The sequence below is a fragment of the Sebastes fasciatus genome, chromosome 5 (assembly GCF_043250625.1).
Source record: "Sebastes fasciatus isolate fSebFas1 chromosome 5, fSebFas1.pri, whole genome shotgun sequence".
In the NCBI taxonomy this organism is placed as follows: domain Eukaryota; kingdom Metazoa; phylum Chordata; class Actinopteri; order Perciformes; family Sebastidae; genus Sebastes; species Sebastes fasciatus.
Genome location: NC_133799.1, coordinates 30,882,129 through 30,901,043, shown reverse-complemented (window position 1 = coordinate 30,901,043; position 18,915 = coordinate 30,882,129). Strand labels below are relative to the sequence as shown.

General features: G+C 39.3%; 1 protein-coding gene across 1 annotated transcript in view; it reads right to left on the bottom strand.

Moving 5' to 3' along the window:
- Positions 1–18,915, bottom strand: part of slc1a7b (solute carrier family 1 member 7b) — a 50,339-nt gene that overhangs the window by 8,533 nt on the left and 22,891 nt on the right. Inside the window, exons 2-7 of the mRNA XM_074636829.1 lie at positions 18,760–18,839; positions 14,738–14,953; positions 3,225–3,267; positions 2,890–3,121; positions 2,701–2,800; positions 1,037–1,270 (exon numbers count right to left, since the gene is read on the bottom strand). Coding sequence (XP_074492930.1) covers positions 1,037–1,270; positions 2,701–2,800; positions 2,890–3,121; positions 3,225–3,267; positions 14,738–14,953; positions 18,760–18,839 — 905 coding nt within the window. The remainder of the gene's footprint in view (positions 1–1,036; positions 1,271–2,700; positions 2,801–2,889; positions 3,122–3,224; positions 3,268–14,737; positions 14,954–18,759; positions 18,840–18,915) is intronic.

The window sequence follows — 18,915 nt, the reverse complement described above, 5'->3', positions numbered from 1 at the left end:
AAATTTTGTCGAGGAAAAACTGGCATTGCCATTTTCAAAGGGGTCCCTTGACCTCTGACCTCAAGATATGTGGATGAAAATGGGTTCTATGGGTACCCACAAGTCTCCCCTTTACAGACATGCTCACTTTATGATAATCACATGCAGTCATAATCAAGTCAGCACACTGACACACTGACAGCTGTTGTTGCCTGTTGGGCTGCAGTTTGCCATGTTATGATTTGAGCATATTTTTATGCTAAATGCAGTACCTGTGAGGGTTTCTGGACAATATGTGTCATTGTTTTGTGTTGTAAATTGATTTCTAATAATATATAATATATAATATATATAATGTATAATATATACATACATTTGCATAAAGCAGCATATTTGCCCACTCCCATGTTGATAAGAGTATTAAATACTTGACAAATCTCCCTTTAAGGTACATTTTGAACAGATAAAAAATGTGTGATTAATTTGCGATAATCAGGATTAATCATGGACAATCATGAGATTAAACGCGATTAAATATTATAATCCATTGACAGCCCTAATAATAACTGCACATGGCTGAGGAACATTTTCCAAAACAAGCTGTTGTGTTTTCGATTTTCAGTTCGGGGCTTTTCTACCGTCCAGGCAGCAACTGGTTTCCATTTATTTCAGTATGTGTTGAAAGTTAAACCAGTCTGAAAGCTACCACAGTGAATATAATGTCTGCTAATGTGAACAAGCTAAGACATGCAAAAACACTGACACTGTCAGGCACACACACACACATACACACACAAATGGATGCTCCTTCACATTCCCATCTCTTCCCACACACACCAGATGTTTTCTGATCTCCCAAAGTTACTCTGAGGCTTTTCATGATAATGTTACAAGTGGAAAGGAAAAGATAAATGTCATTAAGACTCAGGGATATATCATTTTGAGTCACGCATGAGGAAATAAAAAAACACTTACTATTGTTTTCTTTTTACAACATATTAATAGAAATAAAAAACAAGTTAATTAACTTTGTTCACCCTGCAGTCATTCCCTTTACCTGGAAGAGGTTGCCAGGGCGATGAGCAGGGCTTGCAAGATCCCCCGTATGTAAACGATGGGGCTCTTTTTGGTGATGAAGAAGTACATGGCAGGCAGGATGAACAAGCCGTGCAACACCAGACCAAACACCACGGTGACGGCGTAGAAACCCAGCTTTTTCCCCATGGCTGACGGATCACTCATCTCCAGGATCTTACCGGCCACCAGGAACACGATGCCAAACGGGAAGTACCTGTCAGGGGCGAAAAGTATAGCTAAAAGTCAGCAACAGTGGCTGTGAAGTCCTTGATAAATTATACAACTGACCTATAGACAGGTTTCCAAGCAACGTAATGATGAGATGCGCGGGCTAGCGGGGGGTAGAAACCATTTCATGGATTGCAAAAATAGTATTGCAAGAAGGAAACTTTCATTTCAGCTCAGAGTATTCTGGTCAGGGCCTTGGATCATGATAAAGTGGTGGATAGTTTTACACAGAAACTGATGAGCAAATAATATATGTTTTAAGGTTAGAAAAAACTCATTATTGCTTTTTTATGGCTGTTTAATGAATATTGCAAAAGTTTGTCCGCCTCTTTGATCAATGCTTTGGTGATCAGTTCGATGAGCATTTCGAGTTGCAGTGTGTCAGTTGGTGACAGTTTGGTGGCTAACTGATGGCTTTGGATGGAAAATGCCTCATGCTGTTAAGATTATTTAATATAATTTTGTAAGCTATATAATTTTTCAGAAAAGTGAAAAAATATTATTATTTGTTATTAAATATTAAAAATACTTCCAAAAATATTAAATATAAATAAGCTTTAATTAATATTAATCAAATATTAATTAAATCCTGATTTTAAATAGTTTCTTAGGAGTGAAACTTTCCCTGTATACATGTACACCAACATGTTCTCATTCCAACTCGTCACATGGCCTACTGACACTTTATCACACCGCTTTAGGTTTTGGCATCAAAACCACTATAGTAATATATATAACCACTATTGGAAAAAACTACATGGTTGGGCTTAAAACTACCACGTTTATATAGTGAAAATGAAACTGAACGTTGTGAACTCGGGACACGTACGAATAGCTGATGGTAACGTGAAAGTGAAACTTAGTGCACGTGAAATGAATGAACGAACTATCCTTTGCCTGCTCTTTACTCGTTTAGCAGGCGAACAGCAGGAATTTCTCACATGCTAACATTTCTTTCTTCTAATGCTAATGTTTAGCCTATACATACGTGTTATTTAACGACATAACTACGTCAACGAGCGTTTGAGCAACACTTCAACGGCGTCAATGTAGCTGGCCATACTTGGCCTTTTTGTTGCTTTTGTCGCTCGTAGTTTGAACAAAGCATAAGAGTAAAATTGTGTTTTGGAAATAATTCTGTAAACACAAACAATATTGTGTAATCAAGGCAGGCAGCTGGTAGTTCTTGAGGTTGAGAAAGAGGAAGAGAAAAGTGTAACCGCTTGACTGATTTCTCTGAAAACTCTGAACGTGTCGGACTGATTTATGCCTTCTCACACACCCACATTGCTATCACACTATAACAATTTGGCAATGAGTTATTGACCCTCCTGCTGCACATGCATCCTTTAAAGTTTGTAAAAGGGAAACCTGTCTATAGCTTTTTTAAAGTTATATGTTCAAAGAAATCATTACCATATAACAATGGCAACAATTCTAAGGACAGCCTCGTTCAGGCTCTGGCAGAAATTCACCAGGGCGCTGCCATTTGGCCCCATCCTTCCCAGCATAATACCTGTGAAAATATAGAGAAAAAATACCTTTAAAATGATGGATGAAAGCCTTCAATTTGAAATGATTAATTCAGATGATGCAGGTTATTACCCATGGTGGCTGAAAATATAACTATTCCAAGGACATTCATTCCATCGCTTGTTCCTTCCCGAATTTTGACGAGCACATCAGGTGGTGGGGTCAGGTCAAGGGCGAAGTTCTGGATGTCGGTTCCATTGTCGTCCTGGATTCCATAAATGAGCGCTCGCCGCGTTGTGGACTCTGATTGGGCCTGACTCACCGTTGGCTTGGCTTTCACAATGTAATCGGTACTAGTTCGATACTGTTGCCAGGGAATAGAAACAGAAGCACAAAAAAAGACTTACAGAAAAAGCTGCGCTTTTGTGTTTGAATGTGGTGTGTGTGTGTGATATTGAATGTCTCACCTGCTGAAATGTGGCCTGGACCAAATTAGATGGGAACATGTTGCTGCAAGGCAAAGGTACACACACATATTAAAACACTGCTGTAGCCTGTGGTTCAAAAACGCAAAGCAAACAATTAGCTACTGCATGTTTTTTGGTGGTAAAAAAGGCTTTTTTCCATTAGTTTAATAAGTGTTAACCCATTTGTGCCTGCAACTGAAATTTTGGTGGAAGTGTTCTCTGGGCTTGCCTAAGCACAAATCTGAAGAAATCTTTCAAAATCGGTCAAACCGTTTGGCTGAAAAAATTAGTTTTATGGTCCCATGTGCCAAAAGACTAAATATAGTATACTGAAAAAAATGACTGTATCTCAGAAACTACAAAGAGCACAATCAAGTGTTTGGTATCTACGCACTCATATCAAAGATATGCACACATACAGTATGCATGCAGTGTAAAACAATTAATATGGAAGACATTTAATAAATTGATAAAAGTGCATGTGATTTGCCGTGTGATTTAAAAATGTCAAAGTTGCACTGTTAGATACTTTCCCAAAGTACGTCCACACCAGATTTAAAGACTTTTGACCAGGGCTGCCCAATGTGGGTTCAGGGCGGGCCATCAGGTTTGATTTGGCCCGTCAGATGTTAGCACATTTTTTTTTTGTAAATTAAAAGGCCCGCGGAATCGCCGGCGATCCCGACCGACTTTGCTGTCTTTCAGAGGCTGTAGCAGGCTTGATTTTAGAGTTAGCTTGTCGGGAAGGAGGCTAAGTAACGCTCCAAATTTAGGCAAAATTTGTGCAAGGAAAAACGGCATGGCCATTTTCAAAGGGGTCCCTTGACCTCTGACCTCAAGATACGTGAATGAAAATGGGTTCTATGGGTACCCAGGAGTCTCCCCTTTACATACATGTCCTCTTGATGCTAATCACATGCAGTTTTGGGCAAAAACATGCCGTTTTTTAAATGCAGTATAAATGTGTTATTATCGCCTATTCTAAAAATTGTGTATTTCAATATTTCTGCATGTTTGTCAGTCTTGGAAATGCATAAATTGGGTATGACTGGAATGAGCTCAGTTGTATTCAGCAGGTGGGTTTTAATGTATGTAAAAGCTAAAATAATATTCAATTAGGGGAACTTGGGATCCTAGTACTATTTTGCATCTTAACAACACAATACTATAGGTGTTTACTTTGGCCGATCATTGAGTTCCAGTTTTGTCCCTCCAAGGGAAATAGTTTGGGCACCACTGCTTTAGACCAATCAGAACAAATGTTGTAACATGTTATTCATCAAATATAGTCTTTGGGCACAAATGGGTTTTAATATTGGTATACTTGTCTCCCGTAAGTAACAGTATCCGATCCTTCTTCACTACAAAGCTGAAGAGAACTATACAACAATACAGTCCTCACTCGGCAGGCTTGACCTCACATCGTGTTCCAGTTATTTAAATAATACATGTAGTTTTTAATTTTCAAGAAAAACAAGACACCGGGTTCATTTCACTCAAACAAATAGAAGTTTCTGCTGTGAGTCATTATTTTCAGTGAAATGTGGTTTATTTAACCATAACAAAACCCTCACCCTGACCTTATCTAAATACCTTCAGTTGCCCAACCTAACGTTTAACTTTTTTCCCACACAACTATGTAGTTGCTTTCCAAAAAGTTCATTTTAAAAACCATTTGCACTCCACCCACCAGACATACTGTTTGGAGAGAGGTCTGACAATAATGGCCCAGGCAGATCATTTTCTCTCTGCTCCTGACTCCATTAAAGTTAAAGTCAACTGCACCGCTGTATGAAATTAAAGCCCGACTGCACACAAAGGTGTGATAACTCAAAAATGAAATATGGATGACTTACAAGAGACCCTATATTTATAACGGAACAGCTTAAACTTAGGGGTTTTACTTTAACCAGGCCTGTAACACATTCTCCCATTCTTTAAAGTTAAATTAATAAGCAATAAAATGCCCCCTTCCACAATTCAATACACTGAGGGGTTTTGCTGCTACAGCCTTACTCGGTCTGCTATGACCAGCAGATTATAGCAGCTAATGTTAGCTGATTAGATATAATTGTAACTGATATCAGAGGGCAACTCCAGGGTCTGTAAAGTGAAGCCAATGCGGAGGTGCATTAAACTTGCATTCTTTGTATTAGCCAGCAGGGGGCGACTCCTCTGGTTGCAAAAAGAAGTCTGATTGTATAGAAGTCTAAGAGAAAATGAGCCTACTTCTCACTTGATTTATTACCTCAGTAAACATTGTAAACATGAGTTTATGGTCTCAATCGCTAGTTTCAAGTCTTCTTCAATACAGCATGATGATCACTTAGTAAATTATGGTCCCATTTAGAGTCAAATAGACCATAAAGCAGGGTAGGCTTTAGGGCATGGCCACCTTGTGATTGACAGGTCGCTACCACGACGTTGTCCGGTCATTTTGTCTTACAACTTTAACCCTTTCACAGTGTGTTTTCAGTTCATGAAAGTTAATTATGACATTTTTGGTCATCTAAAAAATGTTTTATTCAGCGCTCGGTTGTGCTTAACTCCACCCTCTCGTGTCACTTCTGGTTGCAAATAACCAAGATGGCGACGGCCTAAATGCCGAACTCGAGGCTTCAAAACTGTAGTCCACAAATCAATGGGTGACTGCGTTCACTTCTTACATACAATCTATGCTGACATCACTGAGTCAGTTCACTGACTTTATAACTGGTCTCTACATGTGCTACTAAAGTTCCTGTACAGTATATAACAGTAATACAATTTCTAAAAAAACAAAAATACTATTTCTGAAATACAACCAAACCATAAACTGCTAACAGTAATCTGATCAGTGCTTAAACCAAATTTAACCAAATTAGATTTCTTAAAAGAAAACCAATAAAACAACAAAATATAACCTGTTAAGATTCCAAACCACAAAATATTCTTTGAATCCAAAACCCTTTTTGTTTTGTATTGACTGACTTGCATCCTGGTTGAAGAATCAGGATAAAAGTATGACTGAAACGAATACAGCTCAACCTCTAATGCAATACAGACATTCTTTTCAAACCTTTAAATCGAAGCCAGTTCGCACCAAATGACTGTAATAATGTCCAAGGTTGCATTCCACTGGTGTATTGGTGTATTCACGACAGAAAGATCTCACACATGGTGACATTTAAACGGATTGTCGAGTCAAAATAGATATGGAGATACCTCTCAAAACAATGTGAAGCCACCTAAAACTTCTCACACACAGTCAATAACAGAATTTAAATGAGAAAATGTCCCCAAGAACACGTTGTTTAAAGAGGTACTGCACACTTAAACATGTTTTTTTAGCAACTAAATGATATGACTGTACTGTGATGGAACACATCAGTGCTGGAGTTAATATTGACTTTTTTTTTTCACCAAACTTATACAAATCTGCATTTCATGGGTTGAAAATGGCTCAACACACCATCTACTGTTGTAAATCAGACCTGAACCTTGCAAGGCCATTGCTGACATTGGCTGGGTCTGATCTATGTCATGCAATTTATATGTAAAAAACAAATAATGTTATGCCATCTAAAAAGAAAAACGCCCTCATCCTTAGCCCCTTGCTCACTTTTTTTGGGGCATTTTCTCTAAATTATGCAGTGGGTGGAGTTAAGCTCAGACCTCAGGGTGAAGTTACACCTGAATTGGCCATGTTAAAACTTTTTTTATCCAAATATTATGACTTTTCTTTTAAAAAATATTATGATTTTTTTCCTTAAAATGTTACAACTTTTTCTCAAAATATTGTGAGTTTTCTTCTCAAAATATGACTTTTTTCCCCCCTATATAATATAATATGATATAATATAATATAATATAATATAATATAATATAATATAATATCATATCATATCATATAATATAATATCATATAATATAATATAATATCATATAATATAATATTATATAATATAATATCATATCATATCATATAATATAATATCATATAATATAATATAATATCATATAATATAATATTATATGATATTATATAATATTATATGATATTATATTATATGATATTATATTATATTATATTACTTAGTCTCGAAATCTCAGACTATTTTTTTTCCAATAGTGGCCCTAATACTCCATTGTAACATCAATGGAGATAAAATGGTAGGCCTTTGGAAGCATTTCTTCATTCAGCCAAACTAGTTTTAATCTTTGCAACAGCTTACCTTTTCATATTAAAACAGCTTAGACCACAGAATCATTTAAGTCGCTGCTGAAGACCCACCTGTTCTCGCTGGTGTTTATCTTCTGTTGTGCTGCAACTCTAATACTGCTATTATGTGCACATTACGGTTATTGTTTTCACTCTGTTCTTATTGTTGCTCGCTTTGTATTCATTTTTCCTATGAACATGTTCGGCACTTTAGTGAACCGCGGTTGTACAAATATGTGATAAAGTTTAAATCCAATTCAAATATGAACTGCTACTAATATTATTCTTTATCCGCTCACCTACATACAGTAATTATAGTTGCAGACATGCATTTTTGAACCGGTCCCACTGTGAGAGTTTATACTGAGTGCATTCTTAAGGTCACCGGCTGATCCATTCAGCCTGCCTACACAGCTCTGTGCTCTCTGATTAATAGCCTGAACTCAGACTCTCCCCATCGTTCCACCAACAGCAGGAAATAAAATGCCCGGATTAGACTTGCAGAGGTACAATGTCGAACAGGTGACTGTTAATAGTTCTGTTTACTGATACTGGGTCTGCGAAACTGAGTACCATCTCCTATTAAAGAAGATTAAATGTTTTTAGTCAACAATGAAGTCATCCCAGAATACGGGAACTGAAAAGCTTAAGACAACCAATGTTTTTAATCCTGTCTCAGGATTTGTGGCAAATCCAAACAGTCTGAAAAAGTAGGATACTGTGAGGATGATGTCTGCTCTAGTGAGGTGTTATTACTTAGGCCTGCTAAGAATTGATTTTATGTGAAAAAGGGAGGTGTGAGGTGGACAATTTAGCCATTCAGCTCAGCTAGAATAAGATAAAATATTGCCCCAAATTGTTTTGTTTAAATCAAAGGGGTCCCACAATACCAATGTCATTAAAGGAATACTTCACCCACAAAATGACCAGTTGTATATCAATTACTCACCCCGTATTAGCTTGACTTCTTGAAGAAAACATTGTTTTTCTCACATGCCTCCATGCTAAACGGAGAATCAAAACACAGAGAAAGTCTTCTCCGTTTTTTGACTCTCTGTTCACCGTGGAGGCATGCGAGAAAAACAAGGTTTTCTTTAAGAGTTCCCGTGGCAACGAGTGACAACTGACGTCAGCACATATTAGCTATCTTAGCTTAATCGTCCGAATAACAATAACCCATAAAATTACAATTCGGCATATTTAAACAAAACCACCAACAACTACCAATAGCCATAGTCCTTACAACCTTAACTAATGTGTTGTCACCGGTAAGACTGTCAAAATGAGAAAAATAACAGCGGTTGTGTCCACTTACCTAACGCTATATTTCCCTCAAACAATTTATAATAAAGATGCGCATCAGAGGGGATTTAGAAGTGGGTGGCCGACTGATAAATAAGAAGGTATACGTCGTATACCTGCGTATTACCTGCACTTCACCACTGCTTAGATGACAAGCTAAGCAGTACCTAAAACTAAATAGCCATACCACAGAGTGCGTTACATGAAACTTGAAACACCTTCACACAAAGTAACCTAGATATATAGCTAATGTAGGCCTATAGCTACAAGTTGCAAAATTCATTACTCTTCCAAGAAATATTCATAACTTGACATGTCTGTCTGAGTGTCATCCACTCGATCATAAAATATGTAGGTTGTGCAACGAACTGGCAACTCCTTGTTGTGAAGTGAATGCAATGGAAACGGGGAGGGAGAGTGCGACATCTAGTGGCCGAATGTTATCAAAGTTATCAATAGCACCTTTAAGTAGTAACTGTGGTCACAAAGAAACACCTCATAAACCAGCTACTCCATAATTTGATCCAACTTATACAACCAGTTATACCTGATATTATTCTTGTGCCATCATGTACAAAGCATAAAACCATTTCCATATTCATTTTTACTTATAAGTAACAGCACAGAATGTTTCTTATCATATTCAGAGCATGGAGAAAGTAAAACATAGATGAGCTCACAGACAAGGTTCTCTGCCTGCAGTACTGGGAACATACATCATTGATAGCACTCAAAGAATGTCCTCCCATCAATGTGACATGTTGTTTTCTATATTAAAATGCTGAACATCACCGCTATTGTGTTGTCTGGAATGTCAGATGGTTTTCCTCACGGCTGTTTTTTTTGTTGACATCATGCCACAAATGTCAGAATGACATTGGCATGGGAACATGCCGTGCGTACACTATATGTATTGTTTTGTTCTAGGCTATTGGACACAACAAGTTGGATGTGCTGTAAATAGGCTCATGTATTATAGAGCTACTGAGGAAAAATTAATAATATTGTGAGGATAAAGAGAGTATTTGGAGAAAAAAATGATACAACCAAAATATTGTATTTTAGTTATTTATTTCCAACGCCATTAACTCGCGTTCAGAGGTGTGGCTGTTTGGAAGAAACAAAGTTCCCGCTGCACTGCAGCTGCTGTTGCTGCTGCTGCTGCTTGAAGCCCAGTTATGCCACAGAGATCATGTAATTGGTTTCATTTATTATGCCTGATAGTGAGGCGAACCTCAAAATCATCTAATGTGGAGGTGGAGGTGATTATTGGGGATGATCATGCCCAAACTTGCACTCACATGAAGTCCAGTTTACCCGTCACTACTCCGAGTACAGTTCTGTGATGTCCTCTGTGACTCTGCAGGGAACTGACTAAAGTCTGAAAATAACCCTGATGATGTCAGTAGTTATTTGGGCTTAGGTTTGCAAACAGGAAACCTGCATTATAAACTAGGGGCATGGAGTTTGCAAGACAAAGGCATGTACCAGGGCAGTAAAGATTTGGTGAGCAGTGTCGTAAATATCGACGGTGTAACCGGGGCCCAGAAGCTGTCGGGGGCCCAAAATCACCTCCCTACACCGTGTCTACACAGAATCCGTAATATGCACTTCTGTTACGTCATGTGAACAAAACCACGTAAGCTACCTATTAGCTGCGCGCTCGTGGTCAGACTGGAGACGTGTTGTTTTTAAACAGAAAACACATGTTTAATGTTAATATTTACTAGAAATGACATAAAATATAGCCAACAGCAGTATAGGATATTTTCAGCTATTTCAGGCGTGCCACGTTGCACTGAGGCGCTCACGGAACAGGCCATTCCAATAAAAAAGGACATGGGGTAACCCTTTTGGCTGCTAAGTCCAGGGCGGGGAGTTTTAAATTTGCGTTGATAAATCTGGCACTTCAGCTGCTGTCCGTGGTTCTGATCTACGGCTGATGTGCAATGTGGGAGGTGCATGGTGACCCACCTCCATGGTGGCATAGCAATTGTCTGTTTTGCAATTGTCTGGATCTTGACCCATACTACTAAAAGTGAGGATGTCGTGGACTGTGCTGCTTTCATTTTGACGATTATTTTTTTTAAACGTGCACGTGCAATACTAAATCACTGGAGTAGCCCTTTAAATCTATGATAAGGTGTTCCTGATGTGCCAAACTAATTTCACAACAATGGTGAACCTTGTACTGAAATATACCTTCAGATCCTCAATGGATCCTCTACAGCCCTCATTTGGACACATACTGTATTGTAAGCTGATGCACTTACTATCATATACACATAATTCTACAGCTGAGTTTTTTTTCAAATAAAAAGACTCAGAATATTACAAGTAACACAACTTTTTTCTTGAAATATATTATATGATTCTGATTACTCTCTCATAAATTCTTGACTGTATTATCATAATATGGCCTCATAAAACTATTAAAACTGGTCTCACCTTATTGATATAAATAAAAAGGTATATGTAGGTAGGCAGTGCCCACCCTGGCTCCCTTGTAAATCACATTGTCTAACTCCAATAATATTTCATCTGGAACATTGTAGGATTAAGGTGGTGTGTTTGTTTATTTTCCCATATATTAACGTGCTTTCCTGTGTTATTCGTAGCCTGTAATCGGGTATCATTCAGGTTTTAGGAGCAGTGTCCCAGTCAGGATGCTCTTACAGATTTTGCAGCAGGGTAAAGAGATGCATTCTGAATTTGGACAGTAAATAAAATGTACCAGGAGAAATTGGGTTTTGAGGGTCCTCCCCCAAGAAAATGTGAAGGTTTCTAACTTAAAACTATGCAATCTTACATCATTTTGGACCATTATTATTACTAGTTAAATGATTATTTATTATTTACACATATCACAGCCTTCGTCTGAACATTTCATTCTTCTAGAAATGTTTGCCAAAAAGAGCAGATTCAGAAAACCTTTAAATAATGTTTAAAACTGGTGGCACAGACATACGATGGAGCGTCCGTCATGGCCTCCTCAGAGCTCAATCGGGTGCCGGCAAAGAATAAAGAAAAAGTGCCTGAAGCTGCCTTTACTCACTTTTACACACATACATTAAATTTGGTACTAGACCCTGAATGAAGACGCAGTTTAGAAAGCAACAAAGTTGCTGCAGCTGGTCCTGACAATACAAGCCACCACAGCCTCAGTGGCACTACCTTGAAACAGATAAAGACATATTGTTGGAAAGGCACGGCTGTTGGCCCTTGCTATTCTGTCAATTGAGAGTCAGAGACTAAATAAACTGAAGGATTTACAATGCTGTAATTGATGTGTTCACCAGGAAAGATCGACGGATGGATTTCATCTGCAAGTAGCCCAGATCTACAGATTGGTGAGTCAGTGTACATTTTATATAACTGCTTTTATATAAATGCTTGGCTTCATATTGAATGACATGTGTGTTTTAATTGTTGCTGACTGAATGCAACACAGAAACATAACTAAACACCCAGTGATCTATCTATCTATCTATCTATCTATCTATCTATCTATCTATCAACTGTATATGAAGACATCAGACTTATATGTAACAAAACTAAACTATGAAATCATACTTTTTAGGGCTTTACCGAATGTTACACTCAAATCTTCTATTGAGGTTTTCGAATCAAGCTTTGAATGTCTGTCATATTTTTTGATGTCATCACCCTAAAAAACGGGGAAAATGTGATTTTGTGCTATTGTGGTTATATAAATGTAATTTATGGTGCTGTTAGATTGCTGTTAGATTGCTGCCAGACTGCCCTGCAGCTTCAGGAACGAGCCGTAGAGGTTTATTATGCCAGTTTTTTTTACCACAGTGAAAATGTTGTTTTTGAAGGTTTTGAAGGCGCATTATCTCGTTATATTAAAAAAAAAAAAAAAAAATAATTTTGGAAACAATTATATCTATCTTTTTTCAATAAAGTTAGACTTTTGGACTTAGAACTGAGACAATTACAAAGGCAAAAACTGAGCGCCCCATCGCCCGCTGTGTGCGCGTGTGAGAGAGAGAAAGTACAAGGGTAGATCAGTAGACGCTACAATTTACCGATGTTCCCTAAACGTCCATACGCAGGCTACTTCTACTGGTAGCGATAGACGATTGCTACTTCCAGCGGCTCCAACTTGCAGCCTTAAACATCTGTCATGTGCCGTGTACCTCCGGCTAGCTTCAGCTGGCAGGCAGCTGCTAGTTAGCAGGAGTTGTGTACTCCTGTTTCCACAGTAACGTAACATCTGGCTCTGACTCTGCATTACTATTCAACTGTAGGAAAAGAAAATATATTGATAAGAAGTGAAAGTCAATTGTTCATTCCAACATCAGCTCCCAGCAGCTTCCACCATTTTGGACTGAAAGCGACTACGGGACGCCAGTAAAACATTTGCCTACAAAGTGCTGTACAAAAGTGAAACAAAATTATTTCTATTCTATTGTCATATTTAATGTCTCTTCTTAAATGGCCTGTGTTGAACAATACAAATATTATAAATATGCATACTATCATAACTATTTACTTTCTTTCTTATTTATTTATTAATCCTTTTTGTCTGGCCGCTTCCCAGAGGAGCATAAAGTGAACGATGGACATAAATTGAAGTCAGAAAAGTCAAGCCCACAGATTTTGAGAGCAATCTCAAACTCTTTCATGTCAAGGACCTCCAAAATCAATGTCCAATAGACCACAGACCATAGATATAGAAGACGTTGTGTCCTGCGTGTTAGTAAATAGCCTACAACTACATTAAATTCTGTTGATGTCACGCTACTAGCGCTACTAGCTACTGGCCAATAGCCGGTTGTCTGGGAACACGTACATTAATACATCCACCACGGTACAGGCTTACAGCATACAGCCCATGGGTGTATTATAAGATAATAAAATTGATGAATTACAGCCTGTGGGTCTGATGCACGTTCATTATGCTGAGGAAAACAACTCTAACTTCGGCTATTAGTGAATTTTACAACTTTTAGGACAAAACAATTTAAATGAGGGCTATTTAAGTGTTCGTATTGGGAAGTTGATTTACCTAAAAAAAATCCTCTGATTCACAGACGTCTCTTTATACATCCATGGCCACAGACTCGTTGGTGTTTTCAGTTCAAAATGACGCTACCGCAGCGATATGTAGCAGCTGTTGTCAAAAAAGTACCGAAGTTTCATCTCTTTGCTTCTATACTCTTTGACTGTAGCCCGTGCTGCAGTCGTTTCTGCTCACAGCTACAGTATTTTTTAAATCCACAGATACTTTCTGTGGTGACTATGATTGGGATTGGGATTGGGATTGTTTGTTTGTGCTTGTTGTTGTAAACTTGTTGTATGCATTTGATTTGTTTCATTTTAAATTCACGGAGTTAATTGTGCTTGCGTTGTTGTATAACGCTAAACATTTAGTAGCTTGCATTTTAATGATGTAGCATATTAACCCAGGATCATTAAATTGAATATCATTTTTCTGTAGTAGTATTATTTGCTTTCATAACACAGTGCCTACTCTGTACTGTATATATACACTCTGGATCAGTCTTCTTATATCTCGCCCCCTTGCTCCCCTCCTGTTTGTCACCTCTCTTCAGAATTCAGCTCCATACATCACCTATAAACCCCGACAACACAAATCCCCTGCAGCACAGAAATAATCTGAGTGCAGCTTTCAGTGGGTATTATTTTTGAGGACGGTAGCTCACTGCAGTCCTCCCAAGCCCTGCTTCTTCTGCTAATCATCCCCTCCCCTGATGTGAGCAAACTACAGACCCCCTAACAATGCTTTACTGAAGCCACTGATTAATGGAACACTTGACTTGGCAGATACAGACTTCAACTGCTGTGAAGAGTGATTCCTTACAGCCAAACAGGTGAACAGCATGTGTTCCACTTGTACTATGTCCGCCTGACAAAAATGTTTATACAGTAATTGCTCTCAAATGTAAGAATCATTGACTGGGAATCAGTTGTTCATGGGGTGCACATGACATGTATAGTCAGTTGGATGTTATGGTGGTTTTACCGGATGAGATCCAGCAGAGCATCAGCAGAACTCATGATAGGCTTGCCGCTGTCCTCCGAGTCCTCTTTCTGGGCTGCGCCCCCTGGGTGGATGATGGAGACCATGATGATTCCCACTACCACGGCCACAAAGGTGGTCCACAGGTAATAAGACACTGTGATCAGACCGAGCCGACTGGAACACTTGGCGTCAAGGGCTGCTAGTCCGGACATCAAACTGGAAGAAAAAACATCGAAGTTATACTTTATTTTCATAATGCAATGTTGAACCATGTTACAGCAAATGTGTTGGTGCAATCAATCAGTAAGCAACTAATTCTTTCCCATGCTTCTCAAACAATTCATGTTGATAATCTTGTGTCAATGTCAACTTTTCAGCAGCTTGGTAACAATGGATTTCTGAGTGAATGTGCCATTGCATTTAGAAATGGTTTTATGGGGCTAAGACCTTGTACAACGTTCTTAGCCTTTTCAGATGTAATCCTTCAATTTATTTGAAAACTTCAAAAATAAAACTTTGGAAATTCATGTTGACAAAACTCACCACAAGGTCTATTTTGCATGACAGAGTTTGTGTGTTCAAATTTCCGTTTGTCTGAGCACTTTAAGATCTCTGACCTTGTGGTGAGACTGTTTTGCCAGCATTTGTTTCCCTCAGCAGGAAACCGGTGGTTTGCCTACTCCGGGTAGGGAATGAGTCCTTACCCCAAGTGAAGGAGTTTAAGTATCTCGGGGTCTTGTTCGCGAGTGAGGGGACGATGGAACGTGAGATTGGTCGGAGAATCGGAGCAGCAGGGGCGGTATTGCATTCGCTTTACCGCACCGTTGTGACGAAAAGAGAGCTGAGCCGGAAGGCAAAGCTCTCGATCTACCGTTCAATCTTCGTTCCTACTCTCACCTATGGTCATGAGGGTTGGGTCATGACCGAAAGAACGAGGTCGCGGGTGCAAGCGGCCGAAATGGGTTTCCTCAGGAGGGTGGCTGGCGTCTCCCTTAGAGATAGGGTAAGAAGCTCAGTCATCCGTGAGGGACTCGGAGTAGAGTCCTTGCTCCTTTGCGTCGAAAGGAGCCAGTTGAGGTGGTTCGGGCATCTAGCACGGATGCCTCCTGGGCGCCTCCCTTGGGAGGTGTTCCAGGCACGACCAGCTGGGAGGAGACCACGGGGAAGACCCAGGACTAGGTGGAGAGATTATATCTCTACTCTGGCCTGGGAACGCCTCGGGATCCCCCAGTCAGAGCTGGTTAATGTGGCCCGGGAAAGGGAAGTTTGGGGTCCCCTGCTGGAGCTGTTGCCCCCGCGACCCGATCCCGGATAAGCGGTTGAAGATGGATGGATGGATGGATGTTTCCCTTGTCAATAATGCATAAACATTTACATGATAACTGAGCATACATCATCTGCTGAGGAACATCATGCGATATAATCGAAAGCTCCAGTAAAACTACTACTGTGGTGAGGCTGTTTCTCAACTGTTGTTTCCCAGGTCAAAAGTGAATTTAAAACTTCAGTTGGACATTCGTGGTTAATACCGCAGTGTTCCCCCTGGGATCTGGGATGGAGTTGAAGCAGTGGTGGTGATACTCTTGCATGCGTTTTTGTGCGCTTGCAAAACGCGCCCTGCCGGGAGGTTTCTATGTCTGTCAGCACCAGAAGGGCTCTTGCGGCCTATGTAGGCTACATAGCTTCATTACACTTGTGCACAGTAATGAGCAGGGGAAATGTCTGTCTGGCGTATGTATGAGGTGTCTCAACATTTAGGAAAAAACACTTTTATTGAATTAACTTTAATTAACTTGCATCACCACACTGTCGGCGACTCCTCTGGTTGCAAAAAGAAGTATAGATTGTATAGAAGTCTATGAGAAAATGACTCTACTTCTCACTTCATTTATTATCTCTGTAAACATTGTGAACATGAGTTTATGGTCTCAATCGCTAGTTTCAAGTCTTCTACAATACAGCATGGTGTTCATTTAGTAAATTATGGTCCCATTTAGAGTAAAATAGACCATAAAGCAGTGGATGCTTTAGAGCGTGGCTACCTTGTGATTGACAGGTCGCTACCACGGCGTTGTCCGGTCTGGGAGTTGTTTGCGTTTCCGTCTTACAACTTTAACCCTTTCACAGTGTGTTTTCAGTTCATGAAAGTTAATTATAACATTTTGGTCGCCTAAAAAAGCCTTATTCAGCGTTCGGTTATACTTAGCTCCACCCTCTTGTGTCACTTCTGGTTGCAAAAAGCCAAGATGGCAACGGCCAAAATGCCAAACTCAAGGCTTCAAAACGGCAGTTCACAAACCAATGGGTGACGTCACGGTGACTACGTCCACTTCTTGCATACAAAAATAAATTTAAATGGGATATTACCCATTACCCTATATAAATAAGCTTTATATTTTTTTGTTATTATTACGTATATTGTTGCCTTTTAAATGACAAAGATGACAGTTTTAAAACTATTTAAGTACTTGTTTATTGTTGGTGGTCTATGTGATATTTTTCTCACCCCTTCTCCATTGTGATTGGACAGCTGGGTAAAAAGTGACAGTGGCGAGCGCAGCATTTTACCCAAAGCTGAACATTTTTCAACTCTCGGCGACCAGAAAAAACACCATACGCGCTTCGCTCAGCGCAGAATAGACGCTCAGCTCTCTCTCTAAATGTTTCCCACTCTTTGTCTGCTGTCACTTTAGATTTCTGTTAAATATTGAAGTCAATTCAACTTTCACACAAATGCCGGCACTGTAATGATACACAGCACGCTCCATCAGACCCCTAAAGTAGTGCTCGGCCCTTGGAGATATGAGTTTGAATACAAAGTAAAACAAGATTGAAAACTGGTTCTGTTAATAATGTTATTGTGCCAATTCATCTTTGTCTCTTTCTTTGGGGCATTGCATTGAGGATGGCTATTTGCATATCGTCTTCAGAGGCAAAGAACTCAGAGGTCTAAACTGCTGCTGCTGCTTCTAATCCATACAGCAATGCATATGAATTATTCACATAGCATGAAGTGTGCTGGAGATAAAGTAGACTGTTTTGGGAAGAATTAAACTCAGGTCTGCATGTTAAATGTATACATCAATAACCACCAGTAACCACATAGACAGCATTTTAATCACAGCCAAGCTGGCATCACATCAGTGTTAGTGGTTTGTTGGATTTCCGTTGTGAATGTAAAGATGTTTAATCCCTCACTGCTTTCATTCAGGGACTGAATGCAACAAACACACGCACACGCACACGCACACGCACACGCACACGCACACGCACACGCACACGCACACACACACACACACACACACACACACAAACACACAGTGATTGATGAATAGATACTTAAAACAACAGTGCTGCGTGAATGAGAGTACAGAAGACAACATCTAATCTAACTGTAAACCAGGAATCTCTGTTTGTCTGTGGGTGTGTCCTTTGCATATCTAGAGAACCACTCATCCGATCGACTTCACACTTGGCGGGTGTATCGCTGGGGACTAGGGCTGCACAATTAATCGAAATTGTTTCGAAATTGCAATATGGCCTCCTGCAATTTTCAAAATCGCAGTATTTGTTAAAATCGCAATATTTGTTTAAGGCGAAATGTGCGTCCTGGCCTACACATTATATTCTACAGACTTAATAAAACATCTTTCTTTGGTGCAGATCCTCGCAAAAATCACATCATAATCATTTTAATGTTTTTCAGTGAAAATGAGAATAATGATGTTAAAAAAAAGATCATTCCCTCTAATATCGCAAATCATATCGCAATTGCAATATCAGTCAAAATAATGGCATTTAGATATTTTTTTTTCAAAATCGTGCAGCACTATTCATGTTTGACTCACTATCCCTAAGCATGCAGTTTCCACTCCACCCTGCTGTGAACCTACTGTATATGAATATACACTTTCATACAGTAATAACTCACAAAATATGTCACTGAAATCTCCTAATGTGTTAAGCGAATGGTTTCAAGCTTTGAGGATTGTAAGATAGAGGCAGGAGAGAGATGTCAGTACCTGGACACGACGAGCGGGAGAATCAGCATCTTCAGCATCCTCATTAGCAGCTCTCCTGGAAACTGGAAGTACTTCACCTCCTGTCAGGACGAGAGAAGAAGAAATGGTAGTCATAGGCAATTTGAGGAGGAGCATTCGACACGCTAGTGAAATAGG